We start from the raw sequence: 26231 nt of genomic DNA on the forward strand, positions 1-26231 counted from the left end.
CTGTGGGTACTGAGTGTGGATCACAACATAGTATTTTCACCATTTTTTTTTTTGCTTACATTTTTTTCTTTCTCCTCTTTTTCCCTTTTTGATCTGATTTTTCTTGTGCAACATGATAATTGTGGAAATATGTATAGAATCTTAAGGAAGAAAATGCCTTCTTGAAAACTAAAATTGGGCTTATTTTAAAACTAAATTAGTAAAACTAAAAACTAGAATAGGGCTACCTGAAAGCTACAATGACAAAAAAAGGAATCTTGATACAATAAAATAAGAAATAAAGATAATTGTCCTGAAGTGAGGAGGAAAAAGTAGAAATAGAAAAAAATCTACTGATCACCACCTGAAAGAGATCCTACAAGGAATATCATAGCCAAATTCCAAAACCTCCAGAACAAGAAGAAAGTATCATGAGCAAGAAGAAAAAAAAATCAAATACAGCAGAGCCACAATTAGAAAAATACAAATTCATCAGTGCCTACATTAAAAAGACCACAGTTATTAGAACACTCTATCAAACAGCAAAAAAAAGAAAAAAAAAAACACCTAGGGTTTCAGCCAAAAATATCATACTCAGAAAAGTTAAGTATAGTTCTGAATGGAAAAAAAAAAAGAACAAGAACATTCCAGACATGAGCTACACTGTGAAAATGCATAAAAGTGAGATGGAATGTTATGGATGAACAATTATGTAAACCAGTTTGGCTAAAGTAAATGATCATACATTTAAGAATCATACAGTTTTTATACATGAAATATAAAAATTATATATATATAATATTAAATTATATTACTCTACAGATATTAATTCCATAAATATTAATTTAGTAATTGATATTATAAAAGTGAGATTCTTGTCCAATAATCAATGGCAGACTAGAGGAGAAAATAAACCACTTAAATATGAACATTGATGGTAGAAATAAGATCAAATGAAGAAGGAAGCTCATAAAGTTAAAACTAGAAAGGAGCAATTAAATGAAAGTATTGTTCCGAGGTTCTCCTTGGAGAGGCAGAGAAACTGGTAGAGATAGTTTTACTATGCATTAAAAAAAAAAACATGATTTAATGATGGGCTTGGGTCTTTTCATGTTGTAATAGTCATGGTATTTGCAAAAAGATCATGGAAAAAATTTGCAATGTATGTCAGAATCTTTTGCAAAGAATAATTAGAAAAAGAATTTCCACAAAAAACTCAAAAGCCTTGAAAGTAAGGCTCCATATATGTACATTCTTGGTCATTTTAATTCAAAAGTAGGTATAAATGATGCCGGCATAAGATACATTAAAAAATACATTTCAGGCTTAAGAAATTAAGGCTATCAAAAACTTGTAGTAGAGACTATACAAATACCTTAAACCTCTACAGAATTAATATCTTTTTCAGGAAAAAAATTTAGAAGGTGTTCAATATAGAAAGCACTAAGTGACATACCAAAATAGAGAAATGATTTTATTTTAACACATAGGAAATGATCTATTAAGGTAGTTGAATCATTTCTGAAATAGATCACAGATTTATTAGGGCAAGTTTAAACATGTCATGAATGATCAAGAGTGATTGTGTAAGCTATAGCTCATTTTACATAGGAGCACCAGAAAAGTAGTTCAAATCAAACCATATTTTTCCAACCCATTTAGATTTTGCCAATAATTTATCTTCATTTTGGAATGATTTTCAACAGGAGTAGCTTTTAATAGTTTATCTGAAAGTTCTTCTGTGCCTTAGCCTGTTAGGTATTCAGTGATCTGTAAATGAAGACTTGGATAAAACAGGAAAGTTCTTAGGTAGGAAAAAACAAAAAGTGAAAAAGAATCTCATAAGTGTATATCCTGTATGGTCATCTATTCCCAATTATTTTTTTCTAATAAATGAACATATGTACGTACACACACACACACACACACACACACACTTGGATGGCACAGAATAAGCTGCCTCTCCCAGGATAGGCTCATCACTTTTAAATTTACCACCATGCTATTAACTCAAGCCTTGACTGAAACCACCTCCCTTATCCTCCTCTGCTCTCCAACTGAAGGACAGAATATCAAACTCTTCCCAAGTCCTTCTTTTACAGAAGGCAGAAAATGGATACTCAGTTCACTCCACTTTGCATCTGTCCAAGGAACAAGATGTCCCTGTATCAGTAACCAATTTCCTGTCTCCCTTTGTATGTTGTCTCTCCCTTAAAGTGTAAACTCTTTAAGAATAGGTACTTTTTTCCTTTTTATTAACTACATCTTCAGCACTTATCACAATTCCTGGCAAATAGTAGGCATACTTAATAAAGTTTACTGGATTATTAAGTTAGATACTGCATAAAGACACATTCAAAGGAACCATAATGTCACTACTGGACACTCATTTTATGGAACCCTTCAAAATTAAATCATTTTTGAAATTTGAATAACTAACCTTGTATATCTCACACTGATTTCCACTATTTGGCAAATAGCATACCTAAGAGCATAGATTACTACTTTAATTATATAAAGCACAAATCCAGTAAGAATGAAAATTTGTCAGATTTGTCTAGAAAATCTCCAAATATACCTAATGAGCCTTAATTTTATTATTAAGCCATAGCTATTAGTTTGTAGGATATTCTGATTTACTTCTAGACTCATATCAATAACAGGGTCCATTTACTTGTCAGCCATTTTCCTAGTCCCTAATAAAAACTAACTGGGGTAGAAAAATGAATTTTGCTTTTGTACAATTGGAACCACAATTGCCAACCAGACTAAGCAGTTTCTAAAGGAAATGTTAACTCAAAATTATTTGGTTATAACTATAAAACAGAAACAGAAGGAAAATTTCCCAAAACATAAATGCTTATCTATATAGATTTTCATCTGCTTTGAAGGAAATTTTGAAATATATATATAACATGCATATACAAAGTTGTTTTCTAGTCAATGTAATATTACAATATAATGTAGTCAACCAAATTAAACAAAAAGAATCCTTTATTTCTTAACCACATTATTCTATAGAATATTATTTTAACCTTCACAGTTAACAATAATTGGCATTTATTAAACTGCTAAAGTGAGGCAACAGAATTACCAGGTTTTTTAAAAGTATCTTTTTAAAAGAAGCCTCTCAGAACTTATGTTCTAAAAGGGGGAATTACTGCCTACTAATCCAACTTTAGCTTCTGAAATAGTTCTCAAGGTACTAAAGCAGAAATTAATTTAAAATTTCCTTACTTCTATATAATATATTCTGAGGGTCAATGAATTTTTTAAACGCCTTGAAAACCATTATATTTAGGATATGATATCTTCTGCTATAATACAAAGACAACCCCAAACTCTAGAGAAAAGAATTCTGAAAAATTTTCCATCTAAAATTCAGAATAGTTATTTAACATTGTTGATGAAAATGAGAGGAAAAAAGGAGAAGGTAATTAATGATCAATCAATCCTAGATTCTGACTGCCATTGCCAAGAAAAAAAATTTAAGAACTGGTTTGCAATGAAAGTGCTCAATACTGACAGAGAGAAGATCCAATGCAGAGTCTAAGTTAAGGAAGAATTTTCTATAGATAAGGAGGTTCTCCAGATGCTCCCATTTGAATCAAGACCTGAACCACTAAAGAGCATCCTAAAAGAGATCCACAATCAAAGGAATTTGGTATTACTATCTACACAAATAAAATCAAGCAGATCTAGAAAGTCTATTGTACAGAGGATGGGATGAAGTTGAATGGACAATCTACAGAGGTTGTTCATCAGTATAGATAAAAATAAATAAGACATGGATTACTTTTCAAAAATTGTAAATCCTTTTAAAATGCCAAACTTTCTTTCAAAACAAAAACAAAACACCATCACTTAATATCAACATACTTCCAGAGGTGTGTGAATGGCAGTAAGTCATCAAATTCTACAATCTGTGAAGAACTGGAAGAGAAAATCACCAAAAGGGCACAGTAGGCATGAGCAGATGATAACATATTACAAATAAGAACTTATAAAGACTGAGTGGTGTAAAGGAAACCAAATAAATATGCACACTTTTAAAAAAAGAAAAAAAGACAGGTCAGTCTCAGAGAGAACAAGGAATACTGGACAGTATACATGCTTCCTTGGTAGTCTTGCAATGTCAAAAGAATGCAGGAAAGCGCTCATTTAGTTGGAAAGATTTCCTGGGATGAAGTTATGGGAGGACATGGACTAAAATCTTAGAGGATGAACAGATAAATGATGGGTTACAGCAGGAGAGAATAGCCATATTAATGAGACCATGGATCTATTTAAATATGATTGAACCTTGATACAGTGACCACTAGTCAGTGACCCAAATCATAAATCAAATGGGCTGATGATAATAGAAGCTAGTATTTAGACATTGCAAAGTTAATTCTCTTTTATGCATATGCATGCATAAGTGGATGCATATTGTATTATCCATTAGATTATAAATGTCTCAAGGTCAGGGAATGCCTTTTGCCTTTTTCTATATGCCGAGTGCTTAGCCTAGAACCTGACACATAACAACTTAGTCAATGTTTATTGACAGACTTATTTTATTAGTCAGTCTGCTTACTGTCACATTAAGTTTTTTAAAAATAATTTTTATGATAATAAATATAAAAACAATAGATTACTCTTTATACCAATTTATACTTAAGTAAATAAAATTCAAATTATCAAATATAATTTTTCAATTTAGAGCTGAACAAGCTTTTTTGTTCATTTATTCAGTTACTTTTTCTCTGACATGGTCAAAATCAGTATAAACCCTGTTATTTGGGTTTTGCTTTTTCTGCTTATTTCCTACAAATTTCTATATTTCTTAATATTTCTCATACTTGTCTGTCTTGATGGAATTATAATATTCCCTCTGCTTGAATATACTATAATTTACTTAATCATTTCCCCAATGGAAAACATTCAGAATGCTTCCAGACGTTTTTACAATTACAAATAATGCTGCAATGAGAACAAATAGGTACTTTGTTGTTTGGTGTCATATAGAACTAAGTGCTGCTTTAAATTAACTTCTAATGTGGTATTTCTGGAGAAACAATAATTGTATTAAGTAGGAAATGGATGTAGTTAAAATAATGGTGTTCCCCCTAAAAGAAAAGCAGCATTAGGGAAGTCTCATATATTAAACAACTAATAAGAAAGTAAAATAAGGCTCTGAGCACACAGACTGAGTCACCACAGCTTTCAAGAAACACTAGAGCTGGCCAAAAACCTTACTTGACTTTAGAGTGACAAATTAATCATATGGATGACAAGTAACTGAAGTTAGACCTCTCAACTTATTCAACTGCATTATGGGTCAATCCACATTTGTTCTGTCAACAGCTACCCTCATTTAAATTATATAGATTTTGGTTTATGTATCAAAGTCTATAATTAATGTTTCTGAATTTTCCAAATTATCAAGAAATAATTCCAATTGAAATATATATATAACATGCATATACAGAGTTGTTTTCTAATCAATGTAATATTGCGATAAAATGTAGTCAGCCAACATATTTAACATGTATTGGACTACCTGCCATCTAGGGGAGAGAGTGGGGGGAAGAAGGGAAAAAATTGGAACAGAAGGTTTTACAAGGGTCAATGTTGAAAAATCACCCATCCATACATTTTACAAATAAAATCCAGCAGCATTTACCATCATTTGATGACTTTAAAAAGTAGATAAATGAGATGAGATCCATAAGAAATTCTAAAAAATATGTTTTCTTAAAGTTCTAAAATAGATGTTGCCTCTAGATCTGAAGCAGGACTTTTGCAGAGTTCTTGAAATAAGAATGTGGCTGTGTGGATATCGTACACTGTTGGATCTAGAACTGGGTAACCTGGATAAAATGTAAGTTTCTTGAGAGCATGGGTTATTCCACTTTTTTGTATCTATCCTGGCATAGTGTCTGATTGTTTAAAAAATTATATAAAATTTATTAATAAATTATTATAGTAAATATTTGCTTATTGACTAAGTGAGGAAACTGAGGCTGTGAGAAATTTTCTCTCTCTGTTAAGCTTAAAATACACTTATCTTGTGTCATCCTTCCTTCATCTAAATAAAAATGATTGAATTTTCTGTCATTTTTTTCTGACAATAATGCCACAAGCAGACAAAGAACAAAGCTCCCTTCCATGATATTTCTGGTTGACTTTGTAGAATATAGAATATTATCTGAAAATTTTACCCATATGCAACAATGAAAAAAAATATTCTATAGGAATTTTAATTAAAATGTATGTAATTAAGGTTGACACTGTTTTATAATGTACTTATTGAAACTCGTACAAGATATAATGAATATTTTTCTTTTAAAAAATCTGATATATTGTACCTCTAATCTCTGTATTCGTCCCTTGAAGAACATAAACAGCGAAGAGTTTGGATAAGCAGCTTCTTTCTTCATAAGAATCTCCTTAGCTTCATCCAAGCCTGCTTTGTTATCGCTGCCATCCAAGGCAAAGAAAGGACGAACAACAGTGTGATACCATAGCAGAGCTAATCTAAAGAAAATCAGGATAATGAAGTTTAACAAACAATTTCAATGGTCTTTGTAGTCTTTATTGATAAGGGCATATATCCTGCACCCTTCAAACATCTTTCAATTAGCACATTCTAAATATTATTCTGACCCAGATCTGGATTTGTATAGCCTCTAGAAATAAAATACTATTTTTTGATATATTTTAGTAATGTCAATACTCTTGAAAATCTCAGTTGAGTGCAAATTAAAAAGCAGTCTGCTTTTTTAAATTAGATGACTAAATTTTAAAAGGAAATGGAAACATTTCCATTTCTTGGGTCACTTAAAAATGTTAGAGGGTCAAGTCAAACCAACAATTACTCAAAATTCAAACAATCATTTACTTATAAATTGAAGGCAAACAAAAAATTAAAGTAAATTTAAATAATCAAAATATAAATTAAAAACCTTAACCTTTTAATCAGAGGCCTCAATTTCTATATCTGTACAATGTAGCAGTTAGAGTAGATAGCCTCTAAGGTTCTTTCCAATTCTAAATCTAAGATCCTATGTATTTTTAGCTGCTTTAAATAAGACAATTACCAGGTCTTTTCCACTTTTCTCAGTGGGTATACAATCTTCCTTCTTTACAACAAAGATAGTTAATCATAGTTATAGTATAATAAATATACTCTGATACAATAGTAGATCCTAATAGCTATAACTCACAAAGACTAGTGGTGTAGGTCTCATCACTTGACACTGATAATAAAATAACAAGCTACAGTCTGAAATTTCAACAGACTGGATTATAGTAGACAAATGATCTAAAAATAAGATAGAACCTTTTCCTTACTATTCTAAAACTTAATCATTAATTACATCTAGCTATTAATTGTAATGGATGATTATAATATACTCAGCTTTTGAAAATTCAATAATCAAGACTGATAGAGCCACTATAACTTATAGAATAGATTAAAAAGAACTGTTACTTTATTGCTTAGAAGGAATTTTCATCATTTTATCACCAGTTTAAATGAATAAATAAAAATGATGAATAACTGGCATGACAGTTGTAAGTAAATGAGAACATGCAGTAATCAGTCATATTTCCATAATATTTTACAATTTCCTCACAACAATAGTGAGAATTAGGTAGTGCAAATATTAGTATCCCCACTGAAGCAATAGAGAAACCAAAGCACTGAGAGGTTGATGGTCACATATGTAATTCAATAGTGGGGCTGGGACTTGATTCAAATCTTCTCACTCCAATCCACTAATCTTTTTATTTTCCATAAAATTATAGAAGGTTTTAGTCTGTTCTCTTAAGAACAAGTATCTCCATTATGCATTTCAACAACAATATTGTATGATGAACAATTCTGATGATCACGGCTCTCTTCAACAATGAGATGATGCAAACCAGTTCCAATTGTTCAGTGATGAAGAGAGCCATCTACACCCAGAGAGAGAACTATAGGAAATGAGTGTGGATCACAACATAGCATTTCTATTCTTTCTGTTGTTGTTTGCTTGCATTTTTGTTTTCTTTCTCAGGTTTTTCTACCTTCTTTCTAGATCTGATTTTTCTTGTGCAGCAAGATAACTGTATAAATATGTCTACATATATTGTATTTAACATACGCTTTAACATATTTAACATGTATTGGACTAACTGCCATCTAGGGGAGGAGATGAGGGGAAGGAAGAGAAAATTTGGAACAGAAGGTTTTGCAATTGTCAATGCTGAAAAATTACCCATGCATATGTTTTGCAAATAAAAAACTATAATAATAATAAAAAAGAACAAGTATCTCCCTAAAAATTGTTTTTATGCTATGAGATTATTTATTCAATCACTACAAAGGATTATTCAGATATGGGATAGGATAAGTTTATTAAAACTTCAAAATCAATGGAATGCACATGAATAATGAGTAGAACAAGTGCCAGTTTGAGCTGCCTAGCTTCCAGAAATAAGAAAATACCTCTGTGTTCTGCCATCGTTGGGTAATATTTAGAATATTGTGATCAATTCTGGGCACTATAGTTTAGGAAGGATATTGCCATGCTGGAGAAGAGAAAAACTGAGATTCTGAAAGGCCTTGATCAAGTTCATGCCATAAGAATCCAAAGAAACAACTGAAGATGTTAACCCAGAGGAAAAAAAAGTTGGAGGGATGGGATAGCTCTATTCAAGCATCTGATGTGCTATCAAGTGGAAAAGGGATCATACTCTCCCTAGCTAAGACTGGAAATAAGAACCAAAAACAATAGTTGGAAGTCACAAAGAAAATCCAGTCTCAGTGTCAGCAAAAACTGAACTATCTAAAAGTGGATTAAGCTGCCTTAGAGACAGTAGGTTTATCCTCAATGAAGGTTCTGATACAGAGACAGGATTACCACTTGTAAGATAAATGATGGCAGGGAATCCTCTCAGATATGGGTTGGGCTAGAAGATTGCTAAAATCCTTCCAACTCAAATTTGGTAAATAAAAGACTATGTTCTATTATTTTCACAAGACTGTATTGGTAGGTACTTTGAAAAATGATTTTAAAAAAGAGATATTTGCATTGCCATGTGTAGAAACTCTCTTCATCAATGCAGGTCAGCCCTTTCTCTCAAGTTATAGTCTCAGAAAGTTATGTAGATATAAGAGCATAACACCCTGTTACCAAGAACATGGATAGGATAAGTTATTTGCCTGTAGTCACACAGTTATATGTCAAAGGCAAGCCTTGAACTCAGATTTTCCTGGCCAACTCTATTCACTACACCATGTAAATAAACATGTATCTTAAACTAGAGTATAAACTCCTTTGCATGCTAAGATTAATTAAGCACTCATTTGTAAGGTACCAGGCACTGTATTTATAGGAACAATTTAGAATGGTCTCCTTGATAGCACTCCCTTTTTGAGGTATTTGACAGGAAAGAGTAAAGTGTAACTCCAGAAAGAAGTTCTCTTGTATTATTATTTAATGTCAACTGACATTCCCAAAGACAACCTTCTATGATGTCACTGCTGACTACTATAGAATTAAGAAACTTGTCTAATAGCCCTTTGTTCTAGCTGAAGAAAAGCAGCTTCTCCACCCACTGTTCCAGCACTTGTGTTCCCAATTATTGCACAGATAGAACAAAATAATAGGCTGAGTTTGACTGATATGTAAAATGTCAATCATACTTACAGCACTAACTTACTGATTAATATGACACAGAACTAGATTTCCAAACATTTAAAGTCTCTATAAGAACAGAATTCTTAGAGACCTATAAAATTTTATAATGAACTTTCACAATTTCAAACCTAAATCAGGGAAGATAATCTCAAAAACACAGTGTTTGCACAACTTCAAAAAACATTTGAAATTGTAAATTGCAAGGCTGTTCTAGGCTGGTCTCTAGTTTGATGGCGCTTTTCCAGCTCTAACTTTCAGATTCTATGATTCCTTCACTTAACCAGATTAGAGTACAATTAAAATTCTTACTGGAATTTTAAGAGAACAAATGATCTAACTATCTAAAAGTCTACCTTACAGTATTACCCTCCAATAGAATAACAGCCACCAATGATGTGACAAGTTCAATAAGGTATCACATTGTATCAAACAACCGATTGTTTTACCTGATGTTTCCTTTAAAGTCTCATTTTTGATTGTAGTTTACTTACTTTCAACACTATAATATCTACTAAAGCATTGCAATATAGCTACTCACGTAGCTAAAGGAGCCTTCATGTCCTTACTTTCACTTGCATACATCAATGAAGAAAGGCCCTGTAGCCGGTCTCCAGGAAAACCCAGTAAGTTGATGATTTTGAGGAGGTTTGGGGGTACCATGGATATACAAAGATGAAATAGTCCATATCCAAAGCTAACAGCCCCTTTCAGTCTATTTAGAGATTCCTCTGACACCCCTTCCACAGCAATGTGATTATCATTTGCAGCATCTGAAGGCTCTTCAGTTAGCTTTTTCTGATACAGTTCCTGAAGGGCATTGATGTCTACATAGCACTTGTTGTAGATTTTCCAGGCTTTTCTAAGGATCCACCCACCTTTTATATATGCTAAGGAAAAAAGAGAAAAATGAAAAAAAGTAAGGTTTTTAAATATAAATTACCATATTCTATATATAAGAACAGTTATGAGAATTTTCAGCATTGCATATTTTCAGCCAACATGACAACCAGGCCATTTTTTAAAAGACAGAATGGCATGGATTCCAAATTTCATATGAAGACTATCCAAAATTTTTCATTTTAAATATTAAAATCCAGCAGATTCCAAATTTCATATGATGACTACCCAAAGTCTTTCACTTCAAATGTTAAAATACAGTCACAATTCCATATGTGATCACTTAAATTGTTGGCGAACAATCTAAGTTAATTTGATGGGGGGGGGGGGTGGGTTTCAGTTTGCATTAACAGTATCTTTTTTACAAACCCCTATTTTATATATAGGATGTGCAATAACACAAGGGTATTAGGAACAAGCCATTCTCCTATTATTACTTTCAAGGCTCCCCCACAATTTTTCGCTACATCCTTTATCAGAATGTAGCTCAAAACATGGGTCACAAAGAAGACAACAATAATTAAAAAAAAATACATGTACACAACATATCACAGTACCTAGTGGTATGCTTTTGGCAGAGGCCCTTCCCCAATAATGCTTTTACCAACAAATTAAAAAAACAATTTAGCTTTTTAAAAATTCAAATATGATCACTTCCACAACACAAAATCAGGAAATTATAGGGAATTTGTGGCAGAGCAAATGTATATACTTTCCTCATCTGCAAAACACATATATACTACAGACTTGTGACCACTTGGAAACACAGGGAGAAGGATGAAATCAATGCTTTGCACAAGAAAAGAAACAATTCAAATTCCAGGAACTTTTTATAAAGAATTCAAGTGACCAAGGATGGTTGGGAGAACTGAGATTGTATTTCACTTGGAGATAATCAGTTCACTAACCAATGATTATTATGTCTCGTGTAGGGGTCAATATAAACAATACATCAAGCCTAAAAGTATTAAGTTATTAATGAATGAAGATTTGCAAAACAAAATTTCAAAAAAATACCTCAATTTTATACAGCACTTTAAGGTTTACAACACTGTGAAGCATACAATGCCAAGTATTATAATTTCCATTTTGTAGAGGAGGAAAACTAAGACCCAATGACTTGTCCATGGTTACAAAATAAGTGATATATTCAAACCTAGGTCTCTTGATTCTAAGTCCAGTGTTCTCTTACTACTATCGTATGCCAGAAAAAGGGATTCAATGGGCTCACAAAGCATTCATTTTTTTCCCTCTTTAAAGAAAAAACCAAATTGAAACAAAAAATTAAAAGTATGGCCAAAATAATGCAAAACTTTTGCGACTCAAAGATCTCAAAATGTCAGTGTCACAAGTACAATCAAAATGATTAATTAAAATTGGTGGCACAGATTAGCAAATAACAAATAAATCTGAAATTTTAAAAAATGCTTGAAAACATTAAAGTGAAGTATGTGAAAATCATGGTTCAAAGTTTGAAAGAATTCAAAGAGATTCTTTTAAAGTCACAAAAGATAGTTTATTTATATCATAATTGATGGGCTAGCTTCCAAAGGAAGTCTAGCAAATTAGAAATAGTTCAGGAGGGCTTTATATAATGAAAATTTAGGGCTTAACTAGCAGGCTAACAGCCTACAAGGTTGTAAATTATGAAAAAAAGAAAAGAAAGAGGAAGTATTCAGGAAGCCTTTTCATCCAGGTGAGGAGTCACGATACCTTTTAGCAAGGTATTGTCAAACAAAATGGGTTTTTTGAAGAGGACAAATATGGAGCAAAAATAAAGAGGTCTTATTGCTACACATTCCTTGGCTAGTTATGCAGTTTTGATTAGACCCTGGGCTCTGACCCATTATCTCCCCCCTTTCTGTCTTTTGGGAGGGAAAATTCTGGGGACAAAGGCTGGGGACCCATCAAAAACATGAGCTACAAATAAAATGTTTGAATCTGAGAATTTATAAAAAACCTAAAATTGTTAGCCAAACAACTATTAGCTGAGAAGTATGCAAACTGGATTTAACACTGAAGTTGTAAAGAATAGTTTTTGTGCTCTCAAGAGTTTACAATTGGGAAGAAACAAATACACATGAAATAAAAAATGAACAATGAGTAACAATAAATAAATGCAACTGACACTAGATTACTAAAATTACCAATGTATACTGGCATACTTGTGTCACTGCCCCAGTCAATGTTATTTTGCAATAACATGATGACATAACTGTCTTCTTACATAAACCATTCTAACCTCTTCAGGTTCCTGAGCTGTTCCTGCTTCTTTTTCTCTATCAAGAAAGCTCTAATTCCTACACCTATGCCTAAATCAATAAGCATTTATTAAGTGTTTACTCTGTGCCAAACAATGCTAAGGGCTTATACAAGTATAAGCAAAAACAAAACAAAACAAAACAAAAAAAAACAACAATCTCTACTCTTAAGAGTCTTATATTTTAATGCAGGAAGATAATACCTAAAACCTAAAAAGGAGCTGAAAAAGCAGAGAGGGTGACAAGAGACTGGAACATACAGGTACCTGGTAAGGGGAAATGCTAAAAAGTTTAGAATGCAGCCTGTAGAGGAAGGAATTATAATTAGCCTAGATGCCTTCCTTAAAATTGAAAAGGAAGGGAAGAGAAATCATCATTTATTAAGCACCTGCAATATGTCAGGCACTGTGGGAAGTACTTTACAAATACTATCTCACTGGAAGTTCTAAGAGGAAACATCCAATTAGAGACAGAGGCCTCAGGGGAAGAAAGTATTGCTAAGGAATGAATGCCATACCTGGAATGAGACTTCAGATTGAAAAGCTTGGAGGATGGGCGAGAGAGAGTCTAGAGGGCCACCTGATGGGGACAAGATCTTCACCATTCTGATAGAATCACTTGCCCCACTATAATATTATTTTCCGTAGCATGCTTTCATGGAGCAAATAAATGACATTATCAAGCTAACATATTATGTTCCCCAGAAATTTAAAGTGCATGTTGGAAAATAGCACAAAATTAGGTTATAGAAAGGTGGGTGCAGAGTATGGAGGATTTTGAAAACCAGGCAGAAGAGTTATTGTGTTTTTAATACAATTTTAAAAAGCCAATACTGGTCTCTAAACAGAAGAAGGACATAACAAAAAGAATGTTTATGGCCAAAGACTTTCATAACAGTATAAAAGACACAATGGAAAAGGACAAAAGAGGTCAGATAGAAGGTTTGCAAAAATAATTTCACCTGGAAATAATGAGAGCCTGGACAAGGGTAGAGCAGGGGAAATATCATCCTAGCTTCCAAATAAAAGGAAACCTCGCCCATTGTGCATATTACATGGAGCTCTCTTTCAAAAAATTAAGTCCAATTTAAAATAAAGAATGAAATGAAATGGAAATTATAGAATCTGACATCACAATTCTTTGTTCCTTGAAAAGTATATAAAAAATAATAAAATTCCATAAATTTTACTGCTCTCAACTGTAGGTTGGCAAACAGAACTTTAAATTTAGATGTGAGCAACTGAAGACAAAGAACTGATTGCAATGAAATTCAAAATAATTTTCCTTTAAAGGAACATTTTATTCTTACTATTTATGGTTATGGCTAAGTACAATAACCTTCATACTGCACTGTTTCATTATTATGATTCTAAAAAATTCTAAACACTGCAAGGCTCAGCCAGATGAAGATTGAGGGAATTTCAGACCAGGCTCAGTTTGTATTGCATACTCAATAGTACTGCAGCTTAGAGAGGAAAAGTTCTAAGGCCAGACGTCTGCAGCAATGCAGTCAATGATGTCACACTCACAAAGCAGCAGCAGTGAAGGAAAGCCAATAATCTGTCCCTCCTACACACACACACACACACACACGCACACACACACACACACACGCACGCACATTCTGTTCTCACCTCTTAATGATGAGATGTTTTAATGATGAGATGCCCCTCTGAAATGTCACAGACAATCAATGAGCCTGTCAGCTTCTGAAAGTCTGTACCATTGAAATGATACATTGGCACAAATAGAAAACCATAGACAATCTGCCTAGTTGGAATAAAGTCATGGTCCAAGCTAGCTAGGAAGCAGGACTGGGGTCTCTGTCCCAACAAAGGAATCTTTGGTGCTTTGATCTGTTCATGGTAATGAGTAGAGGGTTTAATTGTTAAATGAACATATCAAGATATACTGACATTTCCCAAAAGTAAAGTTTTATGGTGATTGAGTAAAATGGGGAGGGGAAGGAAGGAGCAGGATACATTTTCATTGGTAAATAGATATACTATTGTTACCACTATTATTAATAATAACAACTTCAGTCCTTAGCATAGTTCTTGGCACTTAATAAAATAGGCACTTAATATTAAGGCTTATTGATTCATTAATAATATAATTAGTATTTATATGGTAGTCTAAGGTTTTGTAAAGCACTTTACATATGTTACCTCATTCAAGATAAACAACTCTGTGAGGAAGATACTATTATTACCCCCATTTTACAGATGAGGAAACTGAGGGTGGGAGAGATTAAGTGACTTGCCCAGGGTCACACAGCTAAGTGTCTGTTTCAAACTCAAGTCTTTCTGCCTCCAGAAAGCCATCTAGTTGCCTATACTACAAATATTATTTACATGTGTCCTAATATACCTACCACAGTAAAAGTAACATAAGTCTTCCTCCAAATGCTCTCCACCTACATTGCAGAACAAGCAGATGAACTGGTTTTCTGGCAAGTTGGTGGCAAACTGCCTTTCCTATAGTCTTCAATGTCCCTTGGCCAACAGTTGCTCTAGAACCAATCCCTACCATGGATCCCCCATTCCTGTTCAAGACCCAACACTAGGAGAGAATTAGTTTGTTCCTGCATGGTATAATGCAAAGGAGGGCTGTCTAAGGGATTAGGGGCCCTTAGCTTCTGTCCTCACATAATTACCATAAGCCTCCCTTTTCAGTTCTGGAACCCTATCCTCTCTATTCTTCCATGTGGGAACCAGTCCAGTCCAGCCTTCTCAGGCTACACCCACCTCATACCCATGCTCCACCCCCACCCCCTCAGGTGAGGCTTGGGTCTTCTAACTATTTCACTCCAAGTTGTGAAACCTTCTCTACACTCCATATTCCATAACCATTTTCATGCCCTGAAGACTGACTCCTTCTGCAAGAGATAAGGCACTGTAAAGAAGTGATGGCAACTCTGGATGTAAAGTGCTCACTCACAGGTCACCAGGTTTTATATTTCTATTTTGTATTTATAGTTCCACCTCTCCTGGATGAAAAATAACAAAAATAAACAAAAACAACTAAGCTGTGTGATCTTGGGCAATAAGGATAATGATTAACACACCACTTCTCTATAACCCCACAAGATTGTCATAAAAATGTTTTTTTTTTAAATATAATGTACAAAAATGTGAGTGAATATTACTACTATTCTGATCAGATGATCCGCTAATCCCACTACCTACCGCTCATCTCCTTGCCTGGTGGCCAAGCCACCTTATCCAGGAAGGCTGGGAACTTGTTTCCACACCTCCCTAGCTTGCACGTCCCTCCAGAGAGAAGAGAGGAACACCTACAACAAACACCTGAATACTTTCATGCCCAGGAGGACTACTTCTCATAGGAAAAATGTCCATTCAAAAAACACCTAGAAAAAAAATCCCAAAACGCAAAATCAACACAGAAGAAAATAAAATGGTAGCTCAGTGAGCTACTGCAAGGCAAGTTAAGCACATTTCTATTTTGCATATTGCTGCTTTGAAATATATGTGAAGCCACTCAGCAGAAAGCTATTTTTGTTGGAATCTGAGAACGTCATGTTTGTCACAATTTCATTTCAACATCCACACAAAGTTGTTTAGCCGCAGAAAGAACCAGGTAGGTACATTGTCAAAACAGCAAAGACTAAATATAACTCAAATGAACTCATCCTGGAAAAAAAAAAAAACAGGATTGACAAAATAATTAACTCATGTTTCAACTTCTGTCTATAAAATAAGCTTTCTTTCCAAAAGACTTTTAAGTATCAAAAGGAAAAATAAGGAAGGCTTACAATCTTAATAAGAGATCTCTACAGAACCAGATTTTAGTGTGCTGTGTTTCAACAAAGAATTCCAAAAAAACTATTTTTCTTTCATTTCTGGTGCACTATAATGGGTAAAAGAAAATGATTAACTTTTTAAAATTATTGTACTAATCCCTTTTTGCAGCATGGTCCAGAATCTATATCTTTTGATTTGTAGACCCTTCACCAGAACATTCAATGTTCATGCCAGTAAGTCACTGGAAGAGAATGAGATAAGGAAAATAAAAAGATCTACCACAAGTAACTTGATCCAGTTATAACCCTTAGATTTTTCAAATAACAAAAATGACTTCAGAACATTGTATGATAAGAAAAGTTTTTATCTCAACTAAATAACAAAATATCCTTCACAATTTTAAAATAAAATTTTGTTTTAGATTTTTGGTTTTTTTTCCAAAGAGTTTTAGCCTTTTTATCGGATAGGCTTTTACTAGTAGGACTGGACAATCCCTTGACAATGAATATCTAAAAAAAGCAATTTATTTTATTAAATTTGGATATTACTTTCTGGTTAGAAAATAAGATACTATTGGATGATTAAAGAATGCATAGAATTTTCTATGACTAAACAAAAAAAGAAACACGTTTCCTTTTTTAAAAAGGAAGATAAACATGTTTTTCATTTATGGAAACTAGATTATTAGTAATGTCTTTTTTCAGCCTTCAAAATCTGTATCCTAAAGATAGAGCTAGTAATTTCTCACTTTAAGGTTCATCACATCACATTGGTTCCACAAAGGAAGGAAATATAAAATAGAAGACAATGGTCATCTCCACTTTTATAACGAATATGAAGTGACTGTCTAAATACTGCTGAGACAAGAGGATGAAACAGAGACATAAACAGCTACTATTCCTGTTTTGCCAAGTATTTGTTTTTGTGCATTTGGTTTACCTTTTTAAGCAGTAAGTAATAAGAAGCATCTAGTATCATATATTTTCAGAGCTGAAATAGAAGACCTTCTAAAAACAGTCCTACTGATAATTTACCCACTAAAATGGAATAAAGCATTAAAAATGTTCAACATTACCTGACAACTCTTGTTTCACAAAAGAAAGTACAGCCAAGTAAACCTGACAGTCTGCTATAATTATTTGCCTCTGAAGACGATCAACCATAGATGGTGCAGATTTTCGGGCATCAACCTGTTTGAGTAATGCAAAAAAGGAAAGGAGATGTCATGATAAAACATAAAATTAGTAATCCTATGCACTACTGGTTTTGAGATATCTCTTCATTGAATGAAACAATTCCAAAATTAGAATTATGAAACATAATTTCTCAAAAGTATGTCATAATTTAACAATGTTTTATATATAGCTTCATTGACATGACTTGGTATTTTAAGAGTGTTGTCTATAGAATATCTAGTCAAATTTATAAAATTAAAAGGATCTTAAAACATATAACTAAAAGTAAATTTTAAGTCTGCAAATCTTTCTTTACTTTGTTTATAAGAATAAATTTTTACTGATATGTTTGCTTTTTGTTACTTTTTCAAGTGTACCAAACCCAAAGTCTCCCACCACTTAAAGAAGGGGAAAGTGATTGCTTCTTCTCTCTCTTCTTTGATTATCTTAATGCAGGTTTCAGTTTTTTTATCTTTTAGTTAAACAGTCAATTCTTCTTTATGCAAAGCGAATAGAGCAAAGTGATGTTACAAATTAATATAAAGAATCTAAAAGTTAATTTGAAATATTTGCCATCCTTTAGGTTTATATTAAAAATCAGCTTATAATCCTATAGTAACCTGGCTTATGGTAGCTAAGAGGTTAGAGAGTATGAGCAATCAGGGTAAAAATATCTAGGAATCTATTGGATAATTGATTTCACACACACACACACACACACACACACACACACACACACGCCTTAAAAATAAGTTCCGGAAAACTCATAAAGAGAAATGTACGCTTAGTTGAAACAACGCTCTCCCCTCTCCCCACTATGTATTTTTAGGAAGATGTGTAAGAGGGAAAGGAGCACCTACAACTTTGCTCTATATCATAAAAGCATTTTCTTAAAAGTGAAAAAAGATAACTTTACTATAGAACATTTTGAAATTTTAAAATTAAATTTATTTTATTCGTGCCACATCCAATCCTAGAAATATCTGAAATATTTCATGATTTTCCATTTAAAAATTCTTCCCCCTCCACAAAGTCCTACCATGGAGTCTACTCATCATGATGCAGAGTAGAAGGAGCTGGTGTTTTTGAAGGCTCTGCCAATGCAACATAAGCTCTGGGCAGATTTACTAAAACTGAAAGAAATTATAAGTGTCATTGGGTAGAGAGTAGCTAAATAGTTTCGTAGAAAGAGTGATGAAACTGTAGTCAGAAAGAATTGAGTTCAAATGCTTAGACACTTAAAATTTGTGTAAATATAAGCAAGTCATTTAATTGTTCTCAGTTTCTTCATCTGTAAAATGGAAATAATAATAGCATCTTTCTCTCCAGGTTGTTGTAAAGATCAAATGATATGCATTAAGGATTTTACAAACCTTAGAGTATTATATAATAGGACTACATGAACTTGAAAGCACTATATATTAGTGATTATAATAATAATAGTAATAAGAAGTGGGATTTCTAAAGCACCAGGCACCAGGCACTGCATTAAGAGCTTTAGGAATATCATCTCATTTGATCCTACCAACAAGCCTTTGAGAAAGATGCTATTATTATCCCACTTTCACAGAAAAGAAAATTAAGGCAAACAAAGTTTAAATGAAGTACCCAACTAAGTATCTAGGCTATACTGGGTCTTGATTCTCCCTGACTTCAAGCCCCCATGCTCTATCCACTGTGCCTTTCATCAGTCTTCCTTTCACAGCAAACATGCCTGGGAGTAGTGTGGGAGGACAGATATTATTTTCTAAGGATGAAAATAAGATGTGGTCTACAGTTTGCAACTAAATATGGAAAATTAAAGCTTCCCTTATAAAATGTAAATCTAACTAACATGGATAAATCAGATATAAGCATTTATGAATGATTCCTAAAGTATTTACATGAGGAATAGGACTTAATGATGAAAATAGCTGGTGTGACTAATATTCCCTTCTTGTCCTTTTATTTCCAGTGATTCTACCAGTAACTCTCTTTTTTATTTCTTTAATTAACAGGTTCTCCGAACTACTATCAAAAATATTACTGGATTCTCCCCCCTCACTAAGATTCAGCATAGGGGGCTTTTTGTCTAAATGAAAGAAAGAGCCCATTTGGAAGAACCTCAAGCTTTAGATTCAATTTCATTTTTTCAGAGTGACTGCCCCATATCTTTAACCATACTGACTGTTCAAGGAAAGCAAAAGAAAAGGACTTGGGAATCCATCAGTGGCCACAAAATAAAAACAAACTCAATTTTTAACAAGCTGTTTTGTAAACTAAAACAAAACAGAAACACCAACTCTCCCAAAAAACCCTCTGCAGACATCTGAGTTTTGCCCAGCACCCCTCAAAAAATGCTTGTGATAAAACAAAAATGGAGGTAATGGTCTCCTCTTACTGTTGTCACCCATCTTCTAATATGAAAAAAAAAAAATTGTTACTAATTCCTACTAATAGTCTGATGGGCAAATTTTCTTCTCTCTGTGGTTTCATAGATATCATAAGACAGGATGTGAGGAGTCTCTCTCTAACCAAAATAAAAGTTAGTGATCAGACACCAAATTTTAAAAGGCAGAGATTAGCTTCTCCATAAAAAATAATCTTATCCTGATGATTCATTTGGTTGTGGTGTTGGCCTGAGTTTCTACCAGAAGAGTTCAGAAGTGCAGGTTGCAGCAAGTTTATGATACTGAAAAAGCTTGTGAACATCAGCCTAGATGGTTCTCAGAATCATGGCTAAGTAAGGCTTATTATTAGAAGACTAGTCACTAGGTAGATGACAATTTTTTTTTTTTGGCTATATCAACTCATGAAATGGAGAAAAAATACTGTAGCACTCTTAGATTTCTATGGTACAAAGTACTAAAAATCACATAATTCTTAAACTGTCTGAAAACATTAAACTGTTGCTATTCTTAAGGACTGACCTTCATTCAACAATCATCAAGCTGCCGCACTACTGAAAACTAGCATAATGGAAAGAGTGCTAAACTTGGAATCAGATGGCCTGAGTACAAGTCTTGACTCTTTCAATGACTAGTAATGTGATTTTGGGCAAGTCACAACTTCTGGACCTCAGTATTTATATCTATAAAATGGGGATAAAAATACTTATATTTTCTAGTTTCACAGAACTAGTAAAACTGTGAAACACTACATAAATTCAAACTTTGATCCACAAATGAGCCACAGAATTGAACAAAGTGAAATTTAATAGAAATAACAGCTCTTTCAAAGATTACCAATAATTTCAACTGTTAAATTTGATATTTTTTTTCAGTTCAAAACCTGTGCAATTTTTTTATACCATTGAACACCATCTAACCCTGGAAATCCTCTCTTCCCTTTGATACTGCTCTTTATGGGGTTCTTCTACCTTTATGATTAATATTTCTTTGGTCTTTGCTAAATTATCATCCCATTCCCATCCCCAAGTGCTACCCTGGGCCATGCTTTTATTTATTTCTCTACATCATGGTGATCCTGTGCTAAATCCTAGGTTCTATTCTTGCTTTTTTTTAATGTTTTCTGGACACCTCCCCCTAGGACCTCAAGCTGAGCATGTCAAAAAGTAAACTCATATTCTCCTCCCCACACATTCACTTTCTCCAGACCTCCTTGTTTGTAGTGAGGTTACTAGCATTCTCCTATTCAATTGCTTATCATCCTCTACTCTTCCTTCTCTCTTACTCTTGATATCTAAATCACTATTAAATAAATCTAATCAGCTCTACCTACACAGCATCTCTTTCACAGATTCTTTTATTTCCATTCACATCTCTTGCCTACACTACCATAATAGTCTCCTAATGAGTCTTTCTGTTTTTAGTGTCTCTCCTACCTAATCCATGCCATAAATCTCACTAAAACATTCTTTTTTTTTTTTAATAATTTTTTATTGCAGAACCCTTGCCAGGGTAATTTTTTTTACAACATTATGCCTTGAACTCACTTCTGTTCTGATTTTTTCCCCTCCCTCCCTCCATCCCCTCCCCCAGATAGCAAGCAGTCCTATACATGTTAAATATGTCACAGTATATCCTAGATACAAAAGGTAGAAATAATGTGGGAAGAAAAACAAAAATGCAAACAGTTTACATTCATTTCCCAATGTTCTTTCTTTGGGTGTAGCTGCTTCTGTCCCTCATTGATCAATTGGAACTGAATTAGATCTTCTCTTTGTCAAAGAAATCCATTTCCATCAGAATACATCCTCATACAGTATCATTGTTGAAGTGTATAATGATCTCCTGGTTCTGCTCATTTTACTTAGCATCAGTTCATGTAAGTCTCTCCAAGCCTCTCTGTATTCATCCTGCTGGTCATTCCTTACAGAACAATAATATTCCATAACATTCATATACCACAATTTACCCAACCATTCTCCAATTGATGGGCATCCATTCATTTTCCAATTTCTGACCACTACAAACAGGGCTGCCACAAACATTTTGGCACATACAGATCCCTTTCTCTTCTTTAGTATCCAACAATGCATCAGTGTCTCGATAAAACATTCTTTTTAATCCACAGATATGACAATGTCACTTTCCCCAACCAAAAAATTTTAACAGTTCTCTGCTACCTCTAGGATAAAATATAGACTGTCTAGATTGGCATTTAATGTTTCAAATAATCTTTTTCAGTCGTGTTTGATTTTTCATGATTCCATTTGGGGTTTTCTCAGTAAAGATACAACAAAGGCAGGGCAGCTAGGTGGCACAGTGGCTAGAACACCAGCCCTGAAGTCAGGACACCTGACTTCAGACATTTAACACTTCTTAGCTGTATGACCCAATTGCCTCAGCCAAAAAAGAGAGAGAGAGAGAGAGATACAGATACAATAAAGGCTTGCCATTTCCTTCTCCAACTCATTTTACAGATGAGGAAACTAAGGCAAATTGGATGAAAAAACTTGTCCAGGGTCACACAGATAATAAGGGTCTGAGATCAGGTTTTAGTGAGATTTATGGCATGGATTAGGTAGGAGAGACACTAAAAACAGAAAGACTCATTAGGAGACTATTATGGTAGTGTAGGCAAGAGATGTGAATGGAAATAAAAGAATCTGTGAAAGAGATGCTGTGTAGGTAGAACTGATTAGATTTATTTAACAGTGATTTAGATATCAAGAGTAAGAGAGAAGGAAGAGTGGAGGATGATAAGCAATTGAATAGGAGAGGCTCACTTCAGACTCTGTACTCTATCTAGCATTCTATCAATTTATACAGTCTAGCTCTATCTAAACTTTCTTAGTATCGCTTATATCGCTACTGTCCTGCATGTTTTCTACATTTCAGAAAAACTAGACGACTAACTGTTCACCCAATTTATTGTTTCATCTCCTGTCTCCATGTAATCATTCAAACTATCCCCTCTTTGCTATGTATTACCTCTTCATTTGGGTCTTTCAAAATTCTAGTCTGTCTTATTTACTAACTTACTAGGCCTAGATGAAGTGCTCCTACCTCTGCAAAGTTTTCTCTGATGCCCCAGCTGCTAGCGCTTTCTCTCTTCTCAATGAGTTACATTTTCATGCATACAATGTAGCTGTTATATAGACCCAGCAGAATATAAACCCTTTGAGAATAAAGAGTTATCAATTTATTTTTATCTTTCTATCATTAGAACCTATCATATTGCTTTGCACATAGTATCTACTTAATAAATTTGAATAAATTTAAAGAGTATACTCTGGATCAAAAAAAAAATCAACTGAACAAATAAGGACAGGGAAAGTATGGCTACATAATTATCATCATATAAAAGAGATGAAGGAGTTTTGATGGACGGCTAAAGGGAGAAAAAATCATCTGTAGTCTGCCTGGTGAGAGTATATAAAGAATACTGATTTTAGTTCAGCCTGTTGAATTTTAGGAAAAACACTGACAGTTTGAGGAATATTCAAAAAAAGTCAACAAAAATTATGAGGAAAATGGAAATTATGTTTGTTTTCAGGTAATAAGATGAAGAACCTAAAAGAAATTAAGTGTAAAGAAATGCTGAGTCCAGGGGTATGATGGCTATGTTCCCCCTCATACACAAATACCTATTGTGATACTAATTCCATGAACAATGGCACTGCTGGAAAAGGATTTTTCAGAAATATTTGCGAAACAGGATAGCACTAGGAATGGAATTCCTGAATACTGCTGCAGTATGCAGTGCCAAGCTTGGTACACAAAATGCATGTTCCTTGAGGATAGTCTCTGTCTGGGGTTTTTGTGTTTATATATTCTTGGTATCTAGCATTCTTGTATTGTAAGTCATAAATATATCTGTTGATTACAAATGAATTAAGTACTTGAATGACTGGTGAGGAGAAGAAAGATCCCTGAAAACAGAAGGAATAAGTGTACTGAAGTTATACAAAAGCAGATGTTGTTATATAAGGGGAAAGAATTCCTAAAAAGCTGAATAGACAATCTTGAGGGGCAACAAGTTTCTCCCTCATTAGAAGCCTTCAAGTCAAGAGTATTATAACTATTAGGAATGCTACTAATTTAGCAAGTAAGCTGGGTGACAGAGTCTTTTCCAATTGGGAGATTTTGTGATTCTGTGATACATATTTTGGAAATATGATATAGGACAATGAGCTGAACCTCAGAACTATGTAAAGGAATTTGGAATAGATTATATTTGAGAAATTACCAAGTAATTTTATATGATTATATAATTCCACAATGAACTCTATTTGCAGCAATAAAAGCCCATCTCTTGAATTACTGTCCAAGTGATGCTATGTGGCTTTCCATTATGGAAAATTTACAGAAAATATAAATAAGAATTACACAGAAAGGAGTATAGACATCAAGGAATTGGTGAAATTATAAATATCAAAGTTTCAAGTTTTCCTAGTCAATATTTTGTTGATATAGGACCTAAGTTCCTTGAGCAGGAGCTATTTTCATTTTACTTTTATATCCCCTCATCAACATTCACAGTGTTTTGAATATGGTAGGCAATATATTTTTGAATTAAAGAGTAACTAACACCTGTCCTCCAATGTGTCAAGTAAACTTGGCTTTTAAAGCTATATAAAACGTATCATTTTTTGTATAGATATAGAAATAAAATCCACGCTTATGCTTCATTATGGCATTGGTGGGGAGTGAAGTGTTAAGAGTTAGCCTAGCAAAACCCAACTATTTATTGTATCATGTTGCAAAGATTCTATTTACACAGCCTGAAGAAGGGATCCTGAAACTTTAAAAATCCTTGAAGGAGAAAATCTCCTTCAACTCTGCCTCAGTGAGGGACCCCACCTAAGGGACAAACAGTTTCATTCTGTTATCTAGATGAGGTCAGTTAGTCCTAAAACTCATTGAATCCTATTCAAATTCAGCTCAAGCTGAAATCCAGATTGTAAAACTCCACCCATGAGTTCCCTTCAGTTTGTAGCCAAAGCTCCTATTTAAAAAGAGCCAATCTAAAATCCTCTTTTTGCAGAGGTTCTAAACATGCCAGCTATGCCATGCTTGCTATGCCAAGGGCCTATTCCCACTGGACTATTCTTTTCCAGTGCCACCCTCTCTTTACCCTACCTATTTCCCCAATGAGACTTTATGCCTCTTTGTCAGGATTTCTAACCTTACTCCCCAATTCCTATAATTAAACTTCTTTTATCAATCTAGGTTTTGGGGTCTGTAAATTCCTTTACAGAGAATCTCTGTGCCACCAGAAGGGAGTTCCCCAAAACTCCCTATCCTTATGCCCAATCCCAAGGGGGTGCAGGGGAGCCAAATCTCTCCTTTTGGTTCCCTGAACTCCGAACCTGCCAATAGACCTTATCATTTAACTCCCTGATCACCAGAAACTCTAATCTCATTTTGGTTCCCTAAATCTAGACCTTGTCAAGCCTAAACCTTTATGTATCATGTTCTAAAATACATAAATAAAATTCAAAAGTTTACAAATTATATCAAATCACTTATCAAAACATTTAAAAATATTTTTATTTAAAAATATTTCTTCTCAATTACAAGTAAAAACAGGTTTTTTAAAATTTTTTTTTTAAGTTTTCAGTTCCAAATTCTATTTCTCTCCTTGAGAGAATAAACAATCTTATTTATCAAAATATTTAAAAATACAACTTTATGAATCCCAGGTTAAGAATCTTGATCTAAAGTGTTTATTAGCAGTGAACCAACCTATTAGCTAAGTCTGGCAAGGCTCAACTGCCATATAACAATTTTTTTTTTATCACACCACTTCAAGCCATCAGTGAAGGCATGTAAGGATTGAAACCTGCAAAGGTATTAGAAGTACCCCATACCAATGAAATAACAATTTTGTGAGTAAGGTAAGAAAACTGAAGTACCAACTAAAGTCACAAAATTAAAAACTAACTGATTTCTATCCTATGTATTGGGAAGACTATAGAATATCTATCCAAAGATATAGAATACTTTTATATCTATAAAGAGAACACAGAAGGAATACAAGGAAAACTAAGTGAAAATAAGCTTCATTCACAGCAATGAGGGCAATTTCATTTTGATG

At 33.6% G+C, this 26231-nt stretch overlaps 1 protein-coding gene across 1 annotated transcript in view; it reads right to left on the reverse strand.

The window, feature by feature from the left end:
* The window catches only part of TTC39C (tetratricopeptide repeat domain 39C), a 110257-nt gene that overhangs the window by 45947 nt on the left and 38079 nt on the right, over positions 1-26231 (reverse strand). The window contains exons 4-6 of the mRNA XM_051970334.1: positions 17648-17762; positions 10189-10537; positions 6333-6501 (exon numbers count right to left, since the gene is read on the reverse strand). Of these exons, the coding sequence (XP_051826294.1) occupies positions 6333-6501; positions 10189-10537; positions 17648-17762 (633 nt within the window). The remainder of the gene's footprint in view (positions 1-6332; positions 6502-10188; positions 10538-17647; positions 17763-26231) is intronic.

The sequence above is a fragment of the Antechinus flavipes genome, chromosome 1 (genome assembly GCF_016432865.1).
Source record: "Antechinus flavipes isolate AdamAnt ecotype Samford, QLD, Australia chromosome 1, AdamAnt_v2, whole genome shotgun sequence".
In the NCBI taxonomy this organism is placed as follows: Eukaryota; Metazoa; Chordata; class Mammalia; order Dasyuromorphia; family Dasyuridae; genus Antechinus; species Antechinus flavipes.